The sequence below is a fragment of the Saccopteryx bilineata genome, chromosome 5, assembly GCF_036850765.1.
Source record: "Saccopteryx bilineata isolate mSacBil1 chromosome 5, mSacBil1_pri_phased_curated, whole genome shotgun sequence".
Taxonomy (NCBI): Eukaryota; Metazoa; Chordata; class Mammalia; order Chiroptera; family Emballonuridae; genus Saccopteryx; species Saccopteryx bilineata.
The window spans coordinates 264,813,274-264,832,659 of NC_089494.1; the positions used below are offsets into that span (position 1 = coordinate 264,813,274).

At 49.3% G+C, this 19,386-nt stretch overlaps 1 protein-coding gene and 1 pseudogene across 2 annotated transcripts in view; one reads left to right on the forward strand and one right to left on the reverse strand.

The window, feature by feature from the left end:
- Window positions 1-19,386, reverse strand: part of FAM193A (family with sequence similarity 193 member A) — a 131,036-nt gene that overhangs the window by 88,091 nt on the left and 23,559 nt on the right. For both annotated transcript variants that reach the window (XM_066232663.1, XM_066232662.1), the window contains exon 2: window positions 5,573-5,818. In XM_066232663.1, the coding sequence (XP_066088760.1) occupies window positions 5,573-5,818 (246 nt within the window). The remainder of the gene's footprint in view (window positions 1-5,572; window positions 5,819-19,386) is intronic.
- On the forward strand, window positions 12,295-13,250 carry LOC136338070 (intestinal-type alkaline phosphatase pseudogene; annotated as a pseudogene).

Below are 19,386 nucleotides of genomic sequence, written 5' to 3' on the forward strand. Positions count from 1 at the left end.
GCTTCCAGCTCCCCCTACTCTGCTTCTCTTTCTGTCTTTTCTCTCTAAAATCAATAAATAAAATATTTTTTAAAAATGTACCGAGCTAATCATTTTAACCTATATTCACTCAGCACAGCCTTAAAATCATGTGAAGCAAAACAAAAACATTTAGCCCTGGCTGGATAGCAGGGTTGGTTAGAGCATCGTCCTGAAGCACAGAGGTTGCCGGTTCAATCTCCGGTCAGGGCACCTACAGGAACAGAGTGATGTTCCTGTCTCTCTCGCTCACTCCCTTCCTCTCTCTAAAATCAATTAAAAAAATAAAATTAAAATAAAAACCCAAAACACATTTATGTGGAAAACAGAACCAGCAGACATGCATAGCAGATTCTGACTGACATTACTCAGAAGCTCTAGGTACACAAAGACTGAGAACACAGAGGGACTTACGAACACACCTAATGAGGGAGAACACAGAGCGCTCTCTCCAAACCCTGAGAAGGCATTTCCAAGCACACACAGAACATTTAGAAAAACTTAACTACATATTGCAATAACTGACCACAGACCATGATCTCCAACAATAACAGCATTAAAGTCAATACAATTATAGGTAATCCAAGAGATATATGTTTAGAAATTTAAAAGTAATTCTAGACAACTCATGGTTGAAAACAGAAATATTGAAAACTGGATAATACTTAAAATTGAGCCAATACAACTAACATTTCTAATCTAGAGCAGCAGCTGGAGCTTTCCAGTACTTAACAGTGTAAAAACTGATGGGCAAGAAAGAACGCCACCTAGGCAGGCAGAAGAGGAAACACAGGGAAAGAGGGAACAAGCACCCTGGTGGCTGCAGTCAGCAGGACCCAGAGACAAAGGCCCAGTGGCCCCCACGGCTGCCTGGCATCAGCACGCGGGCTGGTCCCTTCTCCCAAGCACGCGGGGCTGGGCAAGGCTCAGGTTCCCACCCGCCTCCAGGTGAGATGAGCACAGGAACGCAGCGCCCTGAGCAGATGGCATTCAAGCTCAGGCTCCCAGACACCTGCAAGCAGCCCTTGGATGAGGCCCAGAAACAAGAGAGCAGCCCCACTGACAAGCAGCCCTCTCTGGCACGCACACCCTCCCCCAGAGCAAGACACTGGGAGAAGCACATGGCTCACGCACTGACTGCTGTCCGCCAGCACCACCTTCACAGGACAGAGGCACAGACGAGAGTCTGGCAACAGCAACCTCTGGGAAGACCAGGCAGACGGCGAGGAGCTGCCAGCAAGAAGGCCAGTGGCTCGCCGTTCCCTGTGTGCCTTTCGACACCGACCACATGCCCCACGGCACTCACTCAGCACATGCGTGCCACACTGACACAAAAGCAGCGACTCACAAAACAACGTGAGAGGAGAGAAAGTTTAAAAATCATAAAGCTCTTCTTCAAAAAGACAAAACTGACAGACTTCTTGCAAGGCTGGTTCTAAAAAGGGGGGCAAAGCAGAAATATGAGAAATTCAAAGAGTTGCATCTAAAGATAAGGTAGGAATCGGAGAGAGACCGTCTATACAAAACTGCATACCAATAATTGACAATTTCTAAGAACAGAATTTACCAAAACTAACCTGAAAACATATGGAAATTTAAAAAGTTCAATCGGCCCTAGCCAGGGAGCTCAGCTGGTCAGTCAGAGCACTGTCCTGATACACCAAGGCTGTGGCCGTGATGTCCAGTCAGAGCACACACAGGAATCCACCACAAGTGCATGAATAAGTGAACAACAGATCCATGTTTCTGTCTCTCTGCCCCTTCCTCTCTCTCTAAAATCTATCAGTAAAATTTGTTTAAATCATTAAAAAAATTAAGCCAGGAGTTTAAAATTTACCCAGAGACACTCCTGGCTTGAAGGAGAAGACAGAGACAGCCGGAAGGGAGGGTGAGGGCACTGATGGGCAATTTAAAAGGTGGGAAACTCTACAGTATTTACATTCTCATGGGCAATGAGCCAGGACACAGGCAAAGCAACAGAGCTTCAGAAGGGATGGGAAGAGATGGGCATGGGCACCTGAAGACCCCAGAGAAAAGGGCCGCCCTCAGCCACAGGGGTAAGGGTGGAAGAAGGGCCTGGATCAGCTCTGAGCTTCACCCCGAAGTGGGGAGGTCAGCAGCTGGGCTGAGCCAGGGCAGGGAAGGCACGGGGGTTGGAAAGAGAGAAGGAAAGGTCTGCACTCTCTAGGGACGTGGTCACGTGGCCAGAGCAGAAGTCCAAATCCAGAAGCAGCCCTGTGTCCATCAGCAGTGTCTGAGGAAACAGACCACATGCAGCTCCACAGTCTGTCAGCAACACGGAGCTCTCTGCCCAGTTCTGGGAATCTGTGACACTGGAGAAAGAACTACCCTGGGACAGAACCAGGCCAGGACAGTGGTTAAAGGGGAGAGGGCTGGGGATGGAGTCGGGGTGCTGCCCACAAAAGTGAACAAGGAAGCTTGTTCAGTACTGGTGGTTATACAACAGTATAAATTTACCAAAACTCACTGAAAATATGTGCTTTAAAAGGATAATCTTTAGCCTGATGACTAGTAGCACAGCGGATGGAGTGTTGGCCTAGAATGCTGAGGTCCCAGGATTGAAACCCCAAGGTCACAGACTTGAGTACAGGCTCATCAGCTTGAGTGCGGGTTGCCAGCTCAACTCAAGGTTGAATGCAGGATCGACACGATCCCAAAGTCACTGGCTTGAGCCCAAGGTCACCGGCTTGAGCCCAAAGTCGCTGGCTTGAGCAAGAGGTCACTCAGTCCGCTGTAGCCCCTCGGTCAAGGCACATATGAGAAAGCAATCAATGAACAACTAAGGTGCCGCAATGAAGAATTGATGCTTCTCATCTCTCTCACTTCCTGTCTCTCTCTCTGACCCACACAAAAATCAATGAAAAAAAAAATAAAATAAAAGGGTGAATTTTACCACATGTAAATTATCTCTCTCTCTTTTTTTTAAAGGCCAGCAATTTTAACTACATAGCTTGAACAAAGGGGCCCACTTCACAAAAGTAACAGGTCTAAGTCGACAAATATAGGCCACCATGACACCTCTGTGGTCCCCAGGGTCCCTTCTCTTTTTTTGGATGACAAGAAAAAGCCTCATTTGATAACCCATTCATTATCCAAGACAAACTGGGAGTTCAGAAGTGAGACTCCCTGCATGGCAAGACGAATTATGGGAAACTGTAGGCATTTCCACCTGCCTCCCGAACCACGATGAGCAACAGCAACCCCTTCCCAAAAGCACAGTCAGGCTACAAGAGGAGCAGGGCTGGAAATAGGAAGAAAAGGAAGCAAAATTTAAGAATCCAAGAGGCCCTGGCTCAGTAGAGAGTGCGTCAGCCCGGTGTGCAGACATCCTTGGTTCGATCCATATGCAGGGCACACAGGAGAAGCGACCACCTGCTTCTCTTCTCCTCTGTCTCCCCTTTTCTCTATCTACCTCTCTCACAGCCAATGGCTCGACTGGTTCAAGCATCAGCCCCAGGTGCTGAGGACAGCGTGGCTGATTCGAGCATCGGCCCCAGGCAGGGGTTGCCAGGTGGATCCCGGTTGGGGCACATGCAGGAAGTTGTCTATTTCCCCTCCTTTTACTTAAAAAAAAAAAAAAAAAGAATCAGAGAGAGAGAAAAACAAACAAACAAAAATGCTTAGCCAGGGAGAAGACTTACTGCCACTGACAGTGATCAGGGAACAAACTAGCATCAGTGACACCAAACCATCTTCCATTAAAAACACGAGAAAGACCGGCCCTGGCCGGTTGGCTCAGCGGTAGAGCGTCGGCCTGGCGTGCGGGGGACCCGGGTTCGATTCCCGGCCAGGGCACATAGGAGAAGCGCCCATTTGCTTCTCCACCCCCCCCCTTCCTCTCTGTCTCTCTCTTCCCCTCCCGCAGCCAAGGCTCCATTGGAGCAAAGATGGCCCGGGAGCTGGGGATGGCTCCTTGGCCGCTGCCCCAGGCGCTAGAGTGGCTCTGGTCGTGGCAGAGCGACGCCCAGGAGGGGCAGAGCATCGCCCCCTGGTGGGCGTGCCGGTGGATCCCGGTCGGGCGCATGCGGGAGTCTGTCTGACTGTCTCTCCCCGTTTCCAGCTTCAGAAAAATACAAAACTAACAAACAAAAAAAAACAAAAAAACACGAGAAAGACCAAACACTTTAAGAGCACACAGAAAGGAGACAAAAATGAAATAAAAGCAAAAACGAGCTGAGGGTGATAAACTGAAGAGTGCCTACCCACTTCCTAATCCCTGACGAGGGGTCACTCATGGTCTATTTTTTCCTTTGTTCATTCATTTTGGACTCAACTCATTAATTCAAATATTTGAGAACCCAAAATATGCCAGGCACACTGTTCTTGGTAAGGAAATACTACATAAAAACAGGTGCTTCATGGTGTGGACGTTCCCGCGAAGAAGAAACACAAAGTGAATAAGTGGTACCTGCCGTCCCCAGCTGACGAAGGAGCAGGTTCTGTAGGTTTGAAAATGTTTCAATATCCATATGCATAGGAAGGTAAATAAACACTATGTTAAGACACACATCTGTCTGAGTTACATTTAATAGGTAACTAACTACCTGCTCCTACTTACATACAACTTCGGCCTGAACGCAAACCACAGAACCCCCTTGGGTAACCGGGACAGCCTGCAGTCGGAAAGAGGTGCGAGGGGAGCAGAGCAGAGAAAGAGGCAAGAGGGAGGAGGGTGGGCGAGAACCCCTCTCGATTCTGCAGGTCAGCTACTAAAGTACCACCATAGAGCTGCCATGGGAGCTAGGGTGCCACCTTCACGGAACCCCAAACAGAAGTGCCCGGCTTGGTGGCAGGCGGCATGGAGACAGACCAGGCACAGAAAGGCCCGTACAACTCACACCACGCAGCAGAACACTCACCCGGCTGTCCAGGGGGCTAGCCCGGGAGGCAGTCCCTGCTCAGAAAACAGGCCGTAAGACAGACAGCTGCTTCCGAGCAGAGGTCAGAGGAACAGAGGAGCCCTGCACTGTGGCCTCACATGGCTGGGAAAGCCAGCTCCTGCCAGAACTCAGGGGGCGGGTCTGGAAGCCCATTCAGAGGCAGGGCCCACTAAACCATAGCAGGGTCAAAAATCGTATTGAGGGATGGCCTTCCCATGCAAGGCTGGGCCTCAGGAAAGCCTCCATTCGCTGAGGCAAGAAATGTGGGTAGAGGGGGAAACCGGGGCTTGAAAATTGCATCTGAGACAGAATTTCAGGTGAGTTAACAGCACACCGAATTGTCTAAAACTAAACTCATGAAAAAAAGCCTTCCAGGTTTTCAGCAAACTACCTCACCAAAGAAGTCCTAAAAAGCACACCCTGGGGCCCCCAAGCTTGCTGACCGAGTTATCTGAGCGAGGAGGGCAGGTCCTCTACGGCCTCCTGCAGGTGTGGCCAGGAGGAAGGCCCACAGGTGGAAAGTGGAGCACAGGAGGGAATTCTTCCCCAAATGCAGATCCAGACCAACTGTGCCTCTAACCTCACTGCCCGCGGCTCCGAGCCCACAGGCTGCGGAAGCCAGGAGCACGAGCCTCGCAGGGCAGGGCACTCACCGTGGGCTGGTCCAGGCTGCCAGGCCGCTCCTCCTTCTCCACGGTCCGGCGGCAGTCCGGGCACACCCACAGGGGCAGGTGCAGCACACTGTTGCCCTTGGGAGCCATGGACAGGGCCAATTTGCTCGCAGTCTTAATCCCACTCTCGAGGAAGGAAGAGTCCTTCCGCTCGCTCCTGCACAGAAGACAGTAATCCCCGGCAGGGTAGGGTGCAGTTCTGTGATTCACGCCAAAGTTAAAAGGAGTCTGGAATAGAAAAACATTTTCTATTTTCAAAACATAATCCACAAAACCAAGATCATTAAAAATATATGTGGTTCTAAAATTACAATGTGCATGTTTATTTAGAGAGAGAAACATCAAATAGGGAAGTTGAATAAAATTGGACCTACTGTTCTAGAAATTCATACTTAAAAAAAACAGCAATGCCATAAAGAGCATCTCCATAGGAGTTAGAAAACTGTGCCTCTAACCCTTCCCCCAGATGTCTGCAAGAACTCCCCAACCTGTCCTGCGACTAGAGGTCAGTCCCGAGTCTCAGGCTGAGAAAGCCCCAGACGCTCTGCCTTCAGTGAAACGCAGAGGTATCACTCCACATTGTCAGCATGTGTGCACTGGCTCAAGCCGACTCCAAGGGGGACTTCCAGCTAAACACCGGCAGCCTGCCAGCAGCCACACCCCAACACCCAGCCGCCCTTCCAGCTTGGCAGCAATGATGCTGAGTTAGTTCCTTTCCCGTTAACTAAATTCGACGTCCACTTCTTCAGACAGGTCTTAAACTACAGGGTAGGGGTGAGATGGGAGCCTCAGAGGTAGGAGGAAGAGGTCAGACTATAACCTAGATCCCCTCCAAAACATTACCAACCAGCCCAACAGAAAACTAAAATTAGCCTTTAAAACACACCAACGAGAATAGGCCTAATATCACAAAATCAGCTAGCAGGGGCCAAGATTTTAACCCAAATCTGTAAGCCCACGACGAATCATCTGCACCTTAGAAGAACCATCCTGTAAATCCTGAGGAGAGGGTCGGAAGAGGCACACCTGGGCCAGGCATGGCCTTCCAGAGGAGGCAAGCTCTGCCACGGGGCCAAGCCACAGCACACTCACAGGGTCTACGCAGCAGAACCCCACCCCAGACCTCTGACCAGCTGGAGTGCCCCGACCTTGGTAGGAATGGGGTGGGAGGTGGCCCAGGGCTCCTTGGGCTGCAACTTTGGAGAACTACACGTCTCCAATCCCCCCCAGGGGCCACTCTAATGCCCACTCGGTCCACCCTGGCCTGCCCAGCTCTCCCTCTGCCCACAGCTCCTCCACGTCCTCCTGTACTGAGGCTCACACTTGCCCTTGTTAACTGGGTGTGTTGTGCCCATCATCTGGACCAGAGCTGTGCACTGACAGGACAGAGCACAATCAAAAAGCCCAGCTCCACTCCAAAGCCCAGAGCGACCTGAGGGGTCAGGTGCCTAAGCACGGGACTGAGGAAATAACCAAATGACAGCAGCACTTGGACCAAAGGAGGACCTGAACGTGGTTTCTTACTTGCTTTCATAAACCAGTGATCAAGACTGCTTACACCTGTCATGTTCACAGTGCTCCAAGGACTACCAAACCCAGCTCAGCGGGCACCATCGCCTGGTGGGGTTCCAGGGGGCTGCAGACTGCTCCTCAAACCACGGAGCACCTGGGAATCACAGCTCTTCTCTGTCCCGACAGATTCAAGAACTCTCGATGATGACAGTCTCAAACATCACGCCGACTTAACCCTCAGTAAAGCCATCTCTTGTCCCTAGTCCTGGAAAACAGCCCTCACTACCAACAGAACGGCCATGGCCTTCATACCTTTCTAGGCCACCTTCTTACTCAGTGAAGGAGATGCTGGGTTCCCAGTGACACAAGCCCCTAAGCCGGAAGTCCTCAGAGCCAGAACTGACCTGAGAACATCCAGTTCAGCAACCATGCATCTGTCCGTCCAGCCATCCATCTGTCCAGTATTTCCTGGGAACCTGGTCCAGACACTGGGGACACAGTGGTGAATGAAACAAAGACCCCCTAGCCTGGTCTGTAGTGGCGCAGTGGATAAAGCGTCGACCTGGAACTGAGGTCACTGGTTAGAAACCCTGGGCTTGTCTGGTTAAGGGACATACAAGTAATCCATGAACAACTAAAGTGAAGCAACTATGAGTCAATACCTCTCACTCCCTCACACCTCCTCTTTCTGTAAAATCAATAAATAAAATCTAACCCCCCCCCAAAAAAAACCCAAAGACCCCTATCCTGGGGAGCAATAAAGCTCCCAGCCCAGAAGTGAGGGCTGAACATGAGCCTGGACACCCCCAGCCAGGAAGCTCCCCACGTCCTTCACACGAGGTCATCCACACACATCCTTCTACCTGCACACAGCCCTACATCTACACTACTGTCTCCTCAGTCACCATGCAGCCTCAGCCATGAAGGGGAGAAGTTTTATTTACTCCAGTCAGGAAGGCAGGCTGGAGGACCCTTCACTGCGGTGTCACACACAAAAGCAGAAATGAGGCGAGCAAGCCTCTTCTCCACCAGTTCACTGCACACTCAGGAAAAGTGTAAAATGTATGGAGAAAACCCAGAGATCTGGCTTATTCTGATGTCTTCTGAACATGTCATCAAAGCTCTTGAAGGAGGCTCCCAGAGCTGTTTCTGCAGCTCAGAATGACTCTGACCTGACAGAGCTGGAACAACTCCAACCAGCAAACCCACGCAGTGCACAGCACGCTGCTCCCTCACTCGTGGGAGAGCCCAGTGCAGCCCGACCGATGGAAGCGAGGGGGAGGTGCCTCGTCTGAGGGGTGCAGAGTCACTGGCCCCCAGACTTTGCAGACAGTGACCAGGCCTGCACATTCGCCACTGCCTGGCCACCCAGAACTGCTGGGCTACCTACTTTGGTCACAATTTCAGAAGACAGTCAACAAATTAGAAACCACATTTTAAGTTTCTGTTACTTAGCCCTGGCTGGGTAGCTCAGTTGGTTAGAGCATCATCCCAAAACACAAAAGTTGCTGGTTCAACCCCTGGTCAGGGCACATCCAGGACCAGACTAATGTTCCTGTCTCCCTTTCTCTTGTCTCTCAAATCGATACAACAAACATTAAAAATAAAGTTTGTTTCTTAACTCTCAGGTGGAGAAACCTCCGATGTTTGTGAACTATCCAGCATCACACCCTGGGAGCATGGCTCCATCTTCCAGAGCACTGCCAGTCCTAACGTTTTGAGGATGACACACGAATCCCAGGGCCATCCAGAATGTTATGACTGAACAGATTCTCGGTAATACTGCAGGTAATATACTACTCACAAAAATGAGGGATAAGGACACTACTCTTTTATGGATTCTTGCTGTATTGGCCAAGAGTTTGCTTAAAAGCTTTAATCACTGTAAAAAAAAATAGAAGACTGGATAAAGAAGATGTGGCACATATACACCATGGTATACTATTCAGCCATAAGAAATGATGACATTGGATCACTTACAACAAAATGGTGGGATCTTGATAACATTATACAGAGTGAAATAAGTAAATCAGAAAAAAACAACTGCAGGATTCCACACATTGGTGGGACATAAAAACGAGACTAAGAGACATGGACAAGAGTGGGGGGGGGGAAGTAGGGAGAGGGGGAGGGGGAGGGGGAGGGGCACAAAGAAAACTATATAGAAGGTGACGGAGGACAATTTGACTTTGGGTGATGGGTATGCAACATAATTGAATGACAAGATAACCTGGACATGTTTTCTTTGAATATATATACCCTGATTTATTGATGTCACCCCATTAAAATTAATAAAAAAATTTTTAAAAATGAGGGTATATTTCAACATGAATATGAAGCAATAAAATATCCCCTCATTTTTGTGAGTAGTTTATTTGGGTCCCCTATTTTACTTTACTGGAATATGCTAAAATAAAAACTGAGAGTCATGGGCCTTGGCACCTGCTATCTCCTGAGTCTAGAACATTCTTAGCCAACTGTCTACTTTGCTCCCTCACTGCCTCTGGTCTCTGCTCACAGTCCCTTTCTCAAGAAGGTCTTCCCTGCCTCCTACTAACACGGTGGCACCATGTCCATTACCCAACTTCATTGCTTACCCTCCCATCCCACCTAACTTCCGTCTCTTCCTGTTTTATTCACTGATGTATCCTCAGTGTCAAGAACCATTTGGTCTGAGGAGGTGGTGGCGCAGTGGATAGAGCATCAGACTGAGATGTGGAGGACCCAGGTTAGAGACACCGAGGTCACCAGCTTGAGCACAGGCTCATCAGGTTTGAGCAAGGCTCGCCAGCTTGAGCCCAAAGGTCGCTAGCTTGAGCAAGGTCTGTTGTAGTCCCCCAGCCAAGGCACATGTGAGAAATCAATCAATGAACAACTAAGGGGCCTCAACAAAGAACTGATGTTTCTCATCTCTCTCCCTTCCTGTCTGTCTGTCCCTACCTGTCCCTCTCTCTGACTCTCTCGGTCTCTGCCACAAAAAAAAAAAAAAAAAAAAAAAAAGAACCATTTGGACACACAACAGATGCTCTCACTATAGGATGAATGAACGAGAAATTTAGTGAAGCCAGATCTCAGGGGTGTCCAGACTGAATCTTCCCCTCAGCTCTCCAAGAATAATTCAGGATGTTCAACACTAGAATTCTCAGCATAAAAACTGACAAATAACACTAAGTTCACACCTGCACAATTATGTTTAAGTACGAATGACTGAATAGTTACTTTTGGACTGTTTCTGAATTAGTGCTAATCCAGTTTTTACAAAATCCATTACAGTTTCCCAAGCCTACCCAAGGTTTATAATCAGCTGGCTCTTTGCAAGGTTTGGATGAGTAAACCCAGGCGTGCTTCAATGCATTACTAAGACAATATTGAAACAACTTGTGTTTAGCTTCTGAAATGACCTAAAGACTTAATCCTACCCAATCATGAGTTTCTGTGCCACAGGAATGGGAAGCGATTCTTTTATTCTTTTTAAGAAAGTGATCTTAACAAGACCCTTCTATACTGTGCTTAATCAGAATTACGCAAATCTGGAATTGACTTGGTACACTGGAATAGTTCAGGCAATTACCTCTTAAGCTCTAAATTCTAATTCCAAATAATCGCCCTTCCCCTTTCACAGTAATGTCTTTCTTTTTCTCGTTTTCCATTGTGGCTGCTCTACCTGGTAATAACACATATCTTACTGTGGGAACCCCTGCCTAGAATGTTTAATACAACTTTTAGTTTAGCATGTTTGAACATCTAGACTCTGTCTAAATTCACAAGGTAGACAATTTTACACTTCAAATGTGAACTGAGGCCCTGGCAGGTTGATTCAGTGGACAGAGTGTCGGCCCAGCATATAGGACGTCCTGGGTTCGATCCCTGGTCAGGGCACACAAGAGAGGTGGCCATCTGCTTCTCTACCCCATTCTCTCACCTTTTTTTCCCTCCCCTCCCACAGCTAGTGGCTCAACTGGTTCGAGTGCTGGCCCAGGCACTGAGGATAGCCCAATTGTATCAGCTTCAGGTGCTAAAAATAGCTCAGTTGATTCGAGCATTGGCCCCAGACAGGGGTTGCCAGGTGGATCCTGGTTGGGGTGCATGCAGGAGTCTGTCTCACTATCTTCTCCCCTTCTCCATTTAAAAATAAAGTGTGATATTGAAACTTTCAGACAAGCTAAAAAAATTCATGGGTACTCTGGTGTTGTTGCAGCCTTGCCCAAGCTGCAGCCTCACCAGGGTCCCAGCTCCGCCCTCCTCTCAGCTCCCACCATCCCGCCTACAGGCAGGGATCCTGGGTGTGGCTGCTGCTGGACGAGAGGCGATGGCGCTCCCTCAGCATCATCCCAGAGGAGGAGGCACCCAGGCCCTGGACGCTGCCAAGAAGCTGCAGTCCACCTAGACGGCTATCAACAACCTCAGGATCTTGGGGCACAGGCTAGAGGTGTCCATGGTGGTAGCAGCTCAGATCCTAAAGGGGCAGATGAATGGCAAGCTGGAACCTAAGGCACCCTAGCCATGGACCCATTCCCATACATTGCTGCGGCCAACACACACAATGGAGACAGACATGGGGCAGATGGCACAGGCACGGGCACAGCCTACCTGCGTGGGGTCAAGAGCAACTACCAGAGCACTGGTGTGAGGGCAGCAGCCCGATTTAACCAGTGCAACACAAGGCATGGCAGTGAGGTCACTCCATGATGAACGGGCAAGAAAGCAGGGAAGTCAGTGGGCCGGTCAGCCGGCACCTACGTGCACACAGTGAACCAAAGCTGGTCCTCAGATGGCGACGTGCCTGCCCAGGTGCCAAAAAGAGGGCTGCCAAGCCCTGGCCGGTTGGCTCAGCGGTAGAGCGTCGGCCTAGCGTGCGGAGGACCCGGGTTCGATTCCCGGCCAGGGCATATAGGAGAAGCGCTCATTTGCTTCTCCACCCCTCCGCCGCGCTTTCCTCTCTGTCTCTCTCTTCCCCTCCCGCAGCCAAGGCTCCATTGGAGCAAAGATGGCCCGGGCGCTGGGCATGGCTCTGTGGCCTCTGCCTCAGGCGCTAGAGTGGCTCTGGTCGCAATATGGCGACGCCCAGGATGGGCAGAGCATCACCCCCTGGGGGGCAGAGCACCGCCCCTGGTGGGCGTGCCGGGTGGATCCCGGTCGGGCGCATGCGGGAGTCTGTCTGACTGTCTCTCCCTGTTTCCAGCTTCAGAAAAATGAAAAAAAAAAAAAAAAAAAAAAAGGGCTGCCAAGACATTGCCATGCAGTTTATCTCCAACACAGACACTGACATGATCCCAGGGAGAGGCCACAGCACATGTTTCCCAAGGGGACCCCAGACCCTGAGCACCCTGGTGATGCCAGAGAGTCGAGTCAGGGTGGACAGGCGGAACCTGGGTCAGGAGTGGCAGCCAAGCACCAGGCTGACTGTCAGTATGTATGGAACCCAACAGCACTCACTCAGGTGTCCCAAGACCCCTCTCTAATACATCTCATGGGTCTCTTTGAGCTGGGGGACATGAGATTTGAGGCCCAGCGAGACCCCCAGCAGGACCTAAGCCTAACGGAGTCAACAGAGGTGGCTCTGCACCTGCTGGGGAGGAACCCTCGAGGCTTCTACCTCTTTGTGGAGGAAGGGCTACAGTGACAACAGTCATCATAAGCGCAGAGCTTACCTGGCACTGACCAAGACTGTCAGTTTTGATGCCGCCACTGACAGGGCTGGCCAGCTCACAAACAAGGACACACTAACCTTGTCACCGTTGACCACTCTCACATCTTCACTTTTGGTGGCTGCCTACTGTGTGGCAGCTCTGTTTTCAATTAGCTCCAAAGAAGGCCTCAGATAGCAAGGCCTATACCTCCACCCTTATGGCAATGGGCTGCACTTTACAATCAGCAGGGGCTCCAGGTCCAACACCAGCGACAGCCAGAGCAGGGACCCCAAGTACCAATAGCAGTCAGCCACACCCATCTCAGAGACCCATGGTGACGAGGACGTGGCAGTGCTCATGTGCAGCCACAGGCGCACCTGGTGCACGGTGTGCAGGAGCAGACCATGGCCATCACCACCTACCGGGAGCCCTACACCACACATGGCCTGAGGCCCCCGCTGGGCCCCCCACTGCCATGTACCCTGGGCTGTCCACAGGCCCATCACTGGCTCTGGTGACTGGGGCACTGTAGCTGCTGCTGGGGACTGTCATGCCCTGACCACCCACCTATCCCTCTGCCACCCTCCAGGGGCCCTACACCAATACTGGGTCCCCCAGACTCCCACACTAAGCCTCCAGCCCCACACCCCCACAACCTGACCTCTACCTGCTATCGATAAATGAGCCTCAGTCGGCTGCAGCACCACCTCCTCCTCTGCCGCCTCGTGAGGGGCTGGACTGTGGGGCACCCTGAAGGCTGAGGTGGCAGCTTCCTGAAGCACTCGAGGCTCTCCTGGGCTGCTCAGGACCCTCAGCCCACAACCTTGGCAGCCCAAGAAAGCTTTGTAGCACCGTGGGGACCTGAGGACTTGGGCACATGGGGTGGAGGGTTCCAGAGAGGAGCAGCTTCCTGTTACCCTGCAACTGATCCTGTGGGCACCTCCAGGCCCAGGAGGCTTCTGTTGGCAGCACACGCCGGGCCTCTGACATAAATCCCTGGGATGCCCCTACTAGGGGCCAAGTGGTACCATTATAAGAGGAGATGGGAACACAGAACAAAGAGGAGGTTTGACCCTATTCACTAGGCTACTGAGGTGGTCACCTGTCCATCCATCCAGGCTGAGAAATCCGAGGAACCTCAGGAAAGCTGTGGGTGTAGAGGGAGCAGTGCTAAAGCAGCCCTTGCCCCAGCCCTGAGACCATGTGGGCACCAGGCAGAGATTGGTGAACAAGAGATTTCCTGGCCTCCCTGTGCCTCTATTCTGGGAGGGACACAGAAAAAAACTGTTATACAATGTTTAAAAAAAAAACCTCTTAATTCTACATCCCATTTGATTCAGCCAATAAAAACTTACTGACTTTGAACAAGGTACTATACCTTAAAAATCTGTCTGCATTCAAAAAAACAATCTAGCAAAAGACAATGAATGCTGGTGACCACACACATGCAAGGTGTCGTCAACCACACACGTGTACAATATGGTCAGAGGTGACTGCTGCACCAGAGAGGGAGCAATAAGCGGGATGGAGCAGCAGCAAGGCAGCCTCCAGCACAGGAGGGCTCTCAGGAGGCAGCCCCAGGGGGAAGATGTGTGGAGGGGATAAGAGGAGGGAGCAAAGGTGGGGAGCCCAGACCCGAATGTGAGAAGTGAGGAAGCACAGGACAAGGGGAGAAAGGAGGAAGGGACCCCACTGAAGAGAGGTCATGCTTGGTCACCAGCACATCAGGAAGACCTGGGTGCAGCTGCCTGGCACCCACATAATAGGCTGTGCATCAAGATTGGCACAAGGGTGTGGCTTTGAGGCATCCAGCCTCTCCTGCCTGTAAAACAGAGGTGGCTCAGACACAGTTGATGAATGTAATTAACATACAATTAAAAATATGCAAAATACAAAAACATAGTAAGATAAAAATGAAATTGTATTTTTGCTTGTTTTCCTATTAACAATATCAAAAACATTTTATATCACAAATAATCATGAGAAATAAATTTAAGGAGACCAGTGTGACTGAATACACTTTTCTATTGAGCATCATCCCAATACGCCAAAGTTGTGGGTTCTATCCCAGGTCAGGGCATGTTCAAGAATCAGTATATGAATGCATAAATAAGGGGAACAAAAAACTGATGTCTCTCTCTCCCTCAAATCAACTAAAAAACTTTTTTTAATCCTGGTGAGGCTTTGGATTAAAACCAGACAGGGTCCTGGCCAGTTTGCTCAGTGGTAGAGCATCGGCCTGATGTGTGTGGATGTCCCAGGTTCGATTCCCAGTCAAGGCACACAGGAGAAGCACCCATCTGCTTCTCCACCCCTCCCCTCTCACTTCTCTCTCACTTCTCTCTCTCTCTCTCTCTCTCTTTTCCTCCCTTCCCGCAGCCAAGGCTCTATTCAAATGAGTTGGCCCCAGGCACTGGGGATGGCTCCATGGCTTCCAAGTCAAGAAGCCAAAAAAAATGGATCCGGTTACAAGGGAGCAAGGGCCCCAGATGGGCAGAGCATCGCCCCCCTAGTGGGTCTGCGGGGTGGATCCCAGTCAGGACTCATGTCTGTCTCTGCCTCCCCTTCTTTCACTAAAAAACAAACAAACAAAAAAATCAAATGGTTTGTCTCTCCTTTAAAGACACAGAGCTAACTAGAAGAAATAGATGGCTTCTGCACTTACTAAATCATGCTGATCGGTTTCAATCCCAGCCATCAGTTAAGAATTTTTGCAGCCCTGGCCAATTGGCTCAGTGGTAGAGCGTCAGCCTGGCGTGCAGAAGTCCCGGGTTCGATTCCCAGCCAGGGCACACAGGAGAAGCGCCCATCTGCTTCTCCACCCCTCCCTCTCTTCTTCCTCTCTGTGTCTCTCTTCCCCTCCCACAGCCAAGGCTCCATTGGAGCAAAGATGGCCCGGGCGCTGGGGATGGCTCCTTGGCCTCTGCCCCAGGCACTAGAGTGGCTCTGGTCGCGACAGAGCGATGCCCCAGAGGGGCAGAGCATCGCCCCCTGGTGGGCAGAGCGTCGCCCGCTGGTGGGCGTGCCGGGTGGATCCCGGTCGGGCGCATGCGGGAGTCTGTCTGACTGTCTCTCCTCATTTCCAGCTTCAGAAAAATACAAAAAAAAAAAAAGAATTTTTGCTGAAATTCAACTTGTCAGTTTTCATCTTTCTCATCAGACTTGCTTGTTCTTACACAGTAATCAGAAGTTATATTTCTGTATTTTTAATAAATAAGTTCAAAGCTAAATGTTATAAAAAGCTTTAAAGCAGACTAAAATTTTCATTTCCAAGTTTAAATGTGCAGGAAGATGAGTGTTTACATTATTCTCAGTACAAAGAAAACTTACAAAGACAACTCTAAACATCCATTTTCAAAATGCTCTCTACTCTCTATGCAAGAGTTTCTTTCAAAAAGTAATTTTATGCTCAGTTAAAATGTCATCTTTACCTTAAGGGTGCAGGGTAAGTGTTTATTTTCTTAAAAATACTGAACTGGCTAGGTAGCTTTCTACTGACAGCCACTTATTATAGAAAAGGTCAGCAAATTTAGACCACTTGCCTTTAAGTAAAAGGAAAACACTCCATTCAGAATAGGAGCCCTGTTAATTTTGCCACAAGATAAGCAGCAGAGCTCCTACTTTCCTAGTTACGCTCCATCACTCTCTCAGGCTGAGCCCGCCTGTGCTTCTGGCTTCAACTCATCATTGAGAAATCTGTATCGCGTGCTGAATAAATTTCATATATGTTGTTCTTTCTGCAAAACTAGCTACCTGAGAAAAAACATTTTAATGGCTGCTCCATCACAGCTTCTATCTAGTTTTTCCACAAAACTGTTTACCAAACAAATCATTTTAGAACATACAGTGCTCTGCCTGACCAGGCAGTGGCGCAATGGATACAGCATCGGACTGGAACACAGAGGACCCAGGTTTGAAACTCCAAGGTCGCTGGCTTGAGCGCGGGCTCGCTGGCTTGAGCGTGGGACCATAGACATGACCCTATGGTAGCTGACTTGAAGCACAAGGTCGCTGGCTTGAGCCCAAGGTCACTTGCTCTGTGGTAGCCCCCCCCCAAGGCATATATGAGAAAGCAATCAATGAACAACTAAGTCACCACAATGAAGACTTGATGCTTCTCATCTCTCCCCTCCTGTCTGTCTGTCCCTATCTGTCCCTCTGTCTGTCATAAATAAATAGATAAATAAATAAAATACAAAAATAGAACATACAATGCTCTAATATTCAGTCATTCACAAAAAATTAAACTACTCAATCTGAATCTAGAAAAAAGCAAAAGTTTTTAGAAATACCTGTTTCCATAATCCCAGAGCAAACCTACACAGCATATGATTTATTCTAAGAATTTATTTCCCTATCCTCTGATATTTCTATGGATATTCTGAAAGTACTTGCTGACAGTTATGTATTTATTTTGTTGTCACCTTGTTTCCCTGTGAACTCTTTCATTCTCCTGCTTCTCCACCTCCATCACCCCAGGGAGCTCTTACCTGTGGCATGTGGCTACTTTCTCTTTCAGGATTAGGCAGGTGTGGAAAGTATCGCAAATTGGCTTAGACCAGCTCCACCAGGGGGAGCGCTGTACTTCTACCCTAGAAGCCATTCTCGGAATCTCAGCCTACAGAGGCTGTTCCACCAGCCCTTTCCAAAATGTTTATGCTTCTAACCCCTCTTATCAAATGCCTGTGCAAACCAGCTGAAGTTGTTTCTGCCACTGAACTTACAGAAATGTAAGTTAGAAACCTCAGGAGTTCGCCCTTAAAGCTTTGTGAAATTTTATAACGCACTAGACTGAGCAATGCGTGACTTTAAACCATGCTGCAAAACACAAAGATGCTGTTTCCGTTCTGGACGCCTGGTCTTAGATAGTCTGTAAAGGCGAAATACTTTCTCTCTCTCGCATCTCAAGGCAAGATAACCACTTTGGACATGGGTAAAATGCCACATTTCAGGTAATCTTTGAGAATCGATTCTCAGTCCTGCCTAGCATCTTCTTACGTTTATCCCACAGCTACTGAGAGCCTCTGCAGAAAGCAGCGTGGTGGCCCTCCCATCACTTTCCGCGTTTCGCATGCTTTCATCATCAACGTTATCTTCAATCCAGGGTTTCTTTAAAGACTGCCTGATTATTTTGTGACGGCCAGTTTAATTAAAAGTAGGCAGCAGGGCCTGACCTGGGGTGGCGCAGTGGATCAAGTGTCGACCTGGCCTGACCAGGCAGTGGCACAGTGGATAGAGCATCGGACTGGGATGCGGAGGACCAGGTTCAAGACCCCGAGGTCACCAGCTTGAGCAAGGGCTCACCAGCTTGGACCCAAGGTCGCTGGCTCGAGCAAGGGGTTATTCACTCTGCTGAAGGCCCGCGGTCAAGGCACATATGAGAAAGCAATCAATGAACAACTAAGGTGTTGCAACGAAAAACTAATGATTGATGCTTCTCATCTCTCTCCGTTCCTGTCTGTCTATCCCTATCTATCCCTCTCTCTGACTCTGTCTCTGTAAAAAAAAAAAAAAAAAAAAGTGTCGACCTGGAATGCTGAGGTCGCTGGTTCAAAACCCTGGGCTTGACTGGTTAAGGCACATCCAGGAGTTGATGCTTCCTGTTCCTCCCCCCTTCTCTCTCTTTTTCTCTAAAATGAGTTTTTTTTTTTAAGTAGGTAGCAGAATTCACTCTTACTGTACTTACTGAGTGCTGCTGAACTGCCATGGCCTCAGACACCAACATGAACACAGCTCCTCTCCTGCCTCAGGGATCACGCAACACTCAGGACTCTGGAATCCAGGTCACGTGACAGTGCTCGTCTGGATCCCTGCACTGAACGCCTGTGAAGTGCGACGTCCTCTCTGAAATGTAAGGACTAGCATGCCCTTTCTACAGCATCAGGGAGCGTCTCCTCCAGTCCCAGTGTGCTTCTAAGGCAATGGTCCCCACCCCCGGTACCAATCCGCAGAGAAAGAATAAATACCTTACATTATTTCCATTTTATTTATATTTAAGTCTGAACGATGTTTTATTTTTTAAAAATGACCAGATTCCCTCTGTTACATCCATCTAAGATTCGCTCTTGATGCTTGTCTCGGTCACATGATACATTTATCCGTCCCACCCTAAAGGCCGGTCCCTGAAAATATTTTCTGACATTAAACCGGTCCGTGGCCCAAAAAAGGTTGGGGACCACTGTTCTAAGGGACTGCATACTTCAGAGACTCCCACAGAGGCGATGTGTAGTCTCCTCAGGTGTGTGACCAAAGAAGTGATAATCACAGAATCAAAAAGCTGGAAAAGACCTTCAAGGTCACCTAACATAATCTTAACTGATAGGTGAGGAAACTGTATCCAGTGCACAACCACATATAGCTGGCCTGACATCTCTAGACAAAAGCTTCTTTTGATAAATTAACTAGCAAACAAACCAGTTAATACCTACGCACTGTTTTGTACTATAGAAAGGAGTTCAGTCTGACCATGGACAGGCTAAGTTACCTGAAACGAGGCCTCAGCTGTCGTTCTAATGAATACATCCACAATATTAGGGTTTACTGATCAACCACTGCAGTTTCAAACTATCATCGGCAATCTCCACCAACACAGGCTCAGTGTATCAAGAGGCAGCCTGAACTGGAGAGGAAGAACTGCACCAAGGGGGTGTTTAC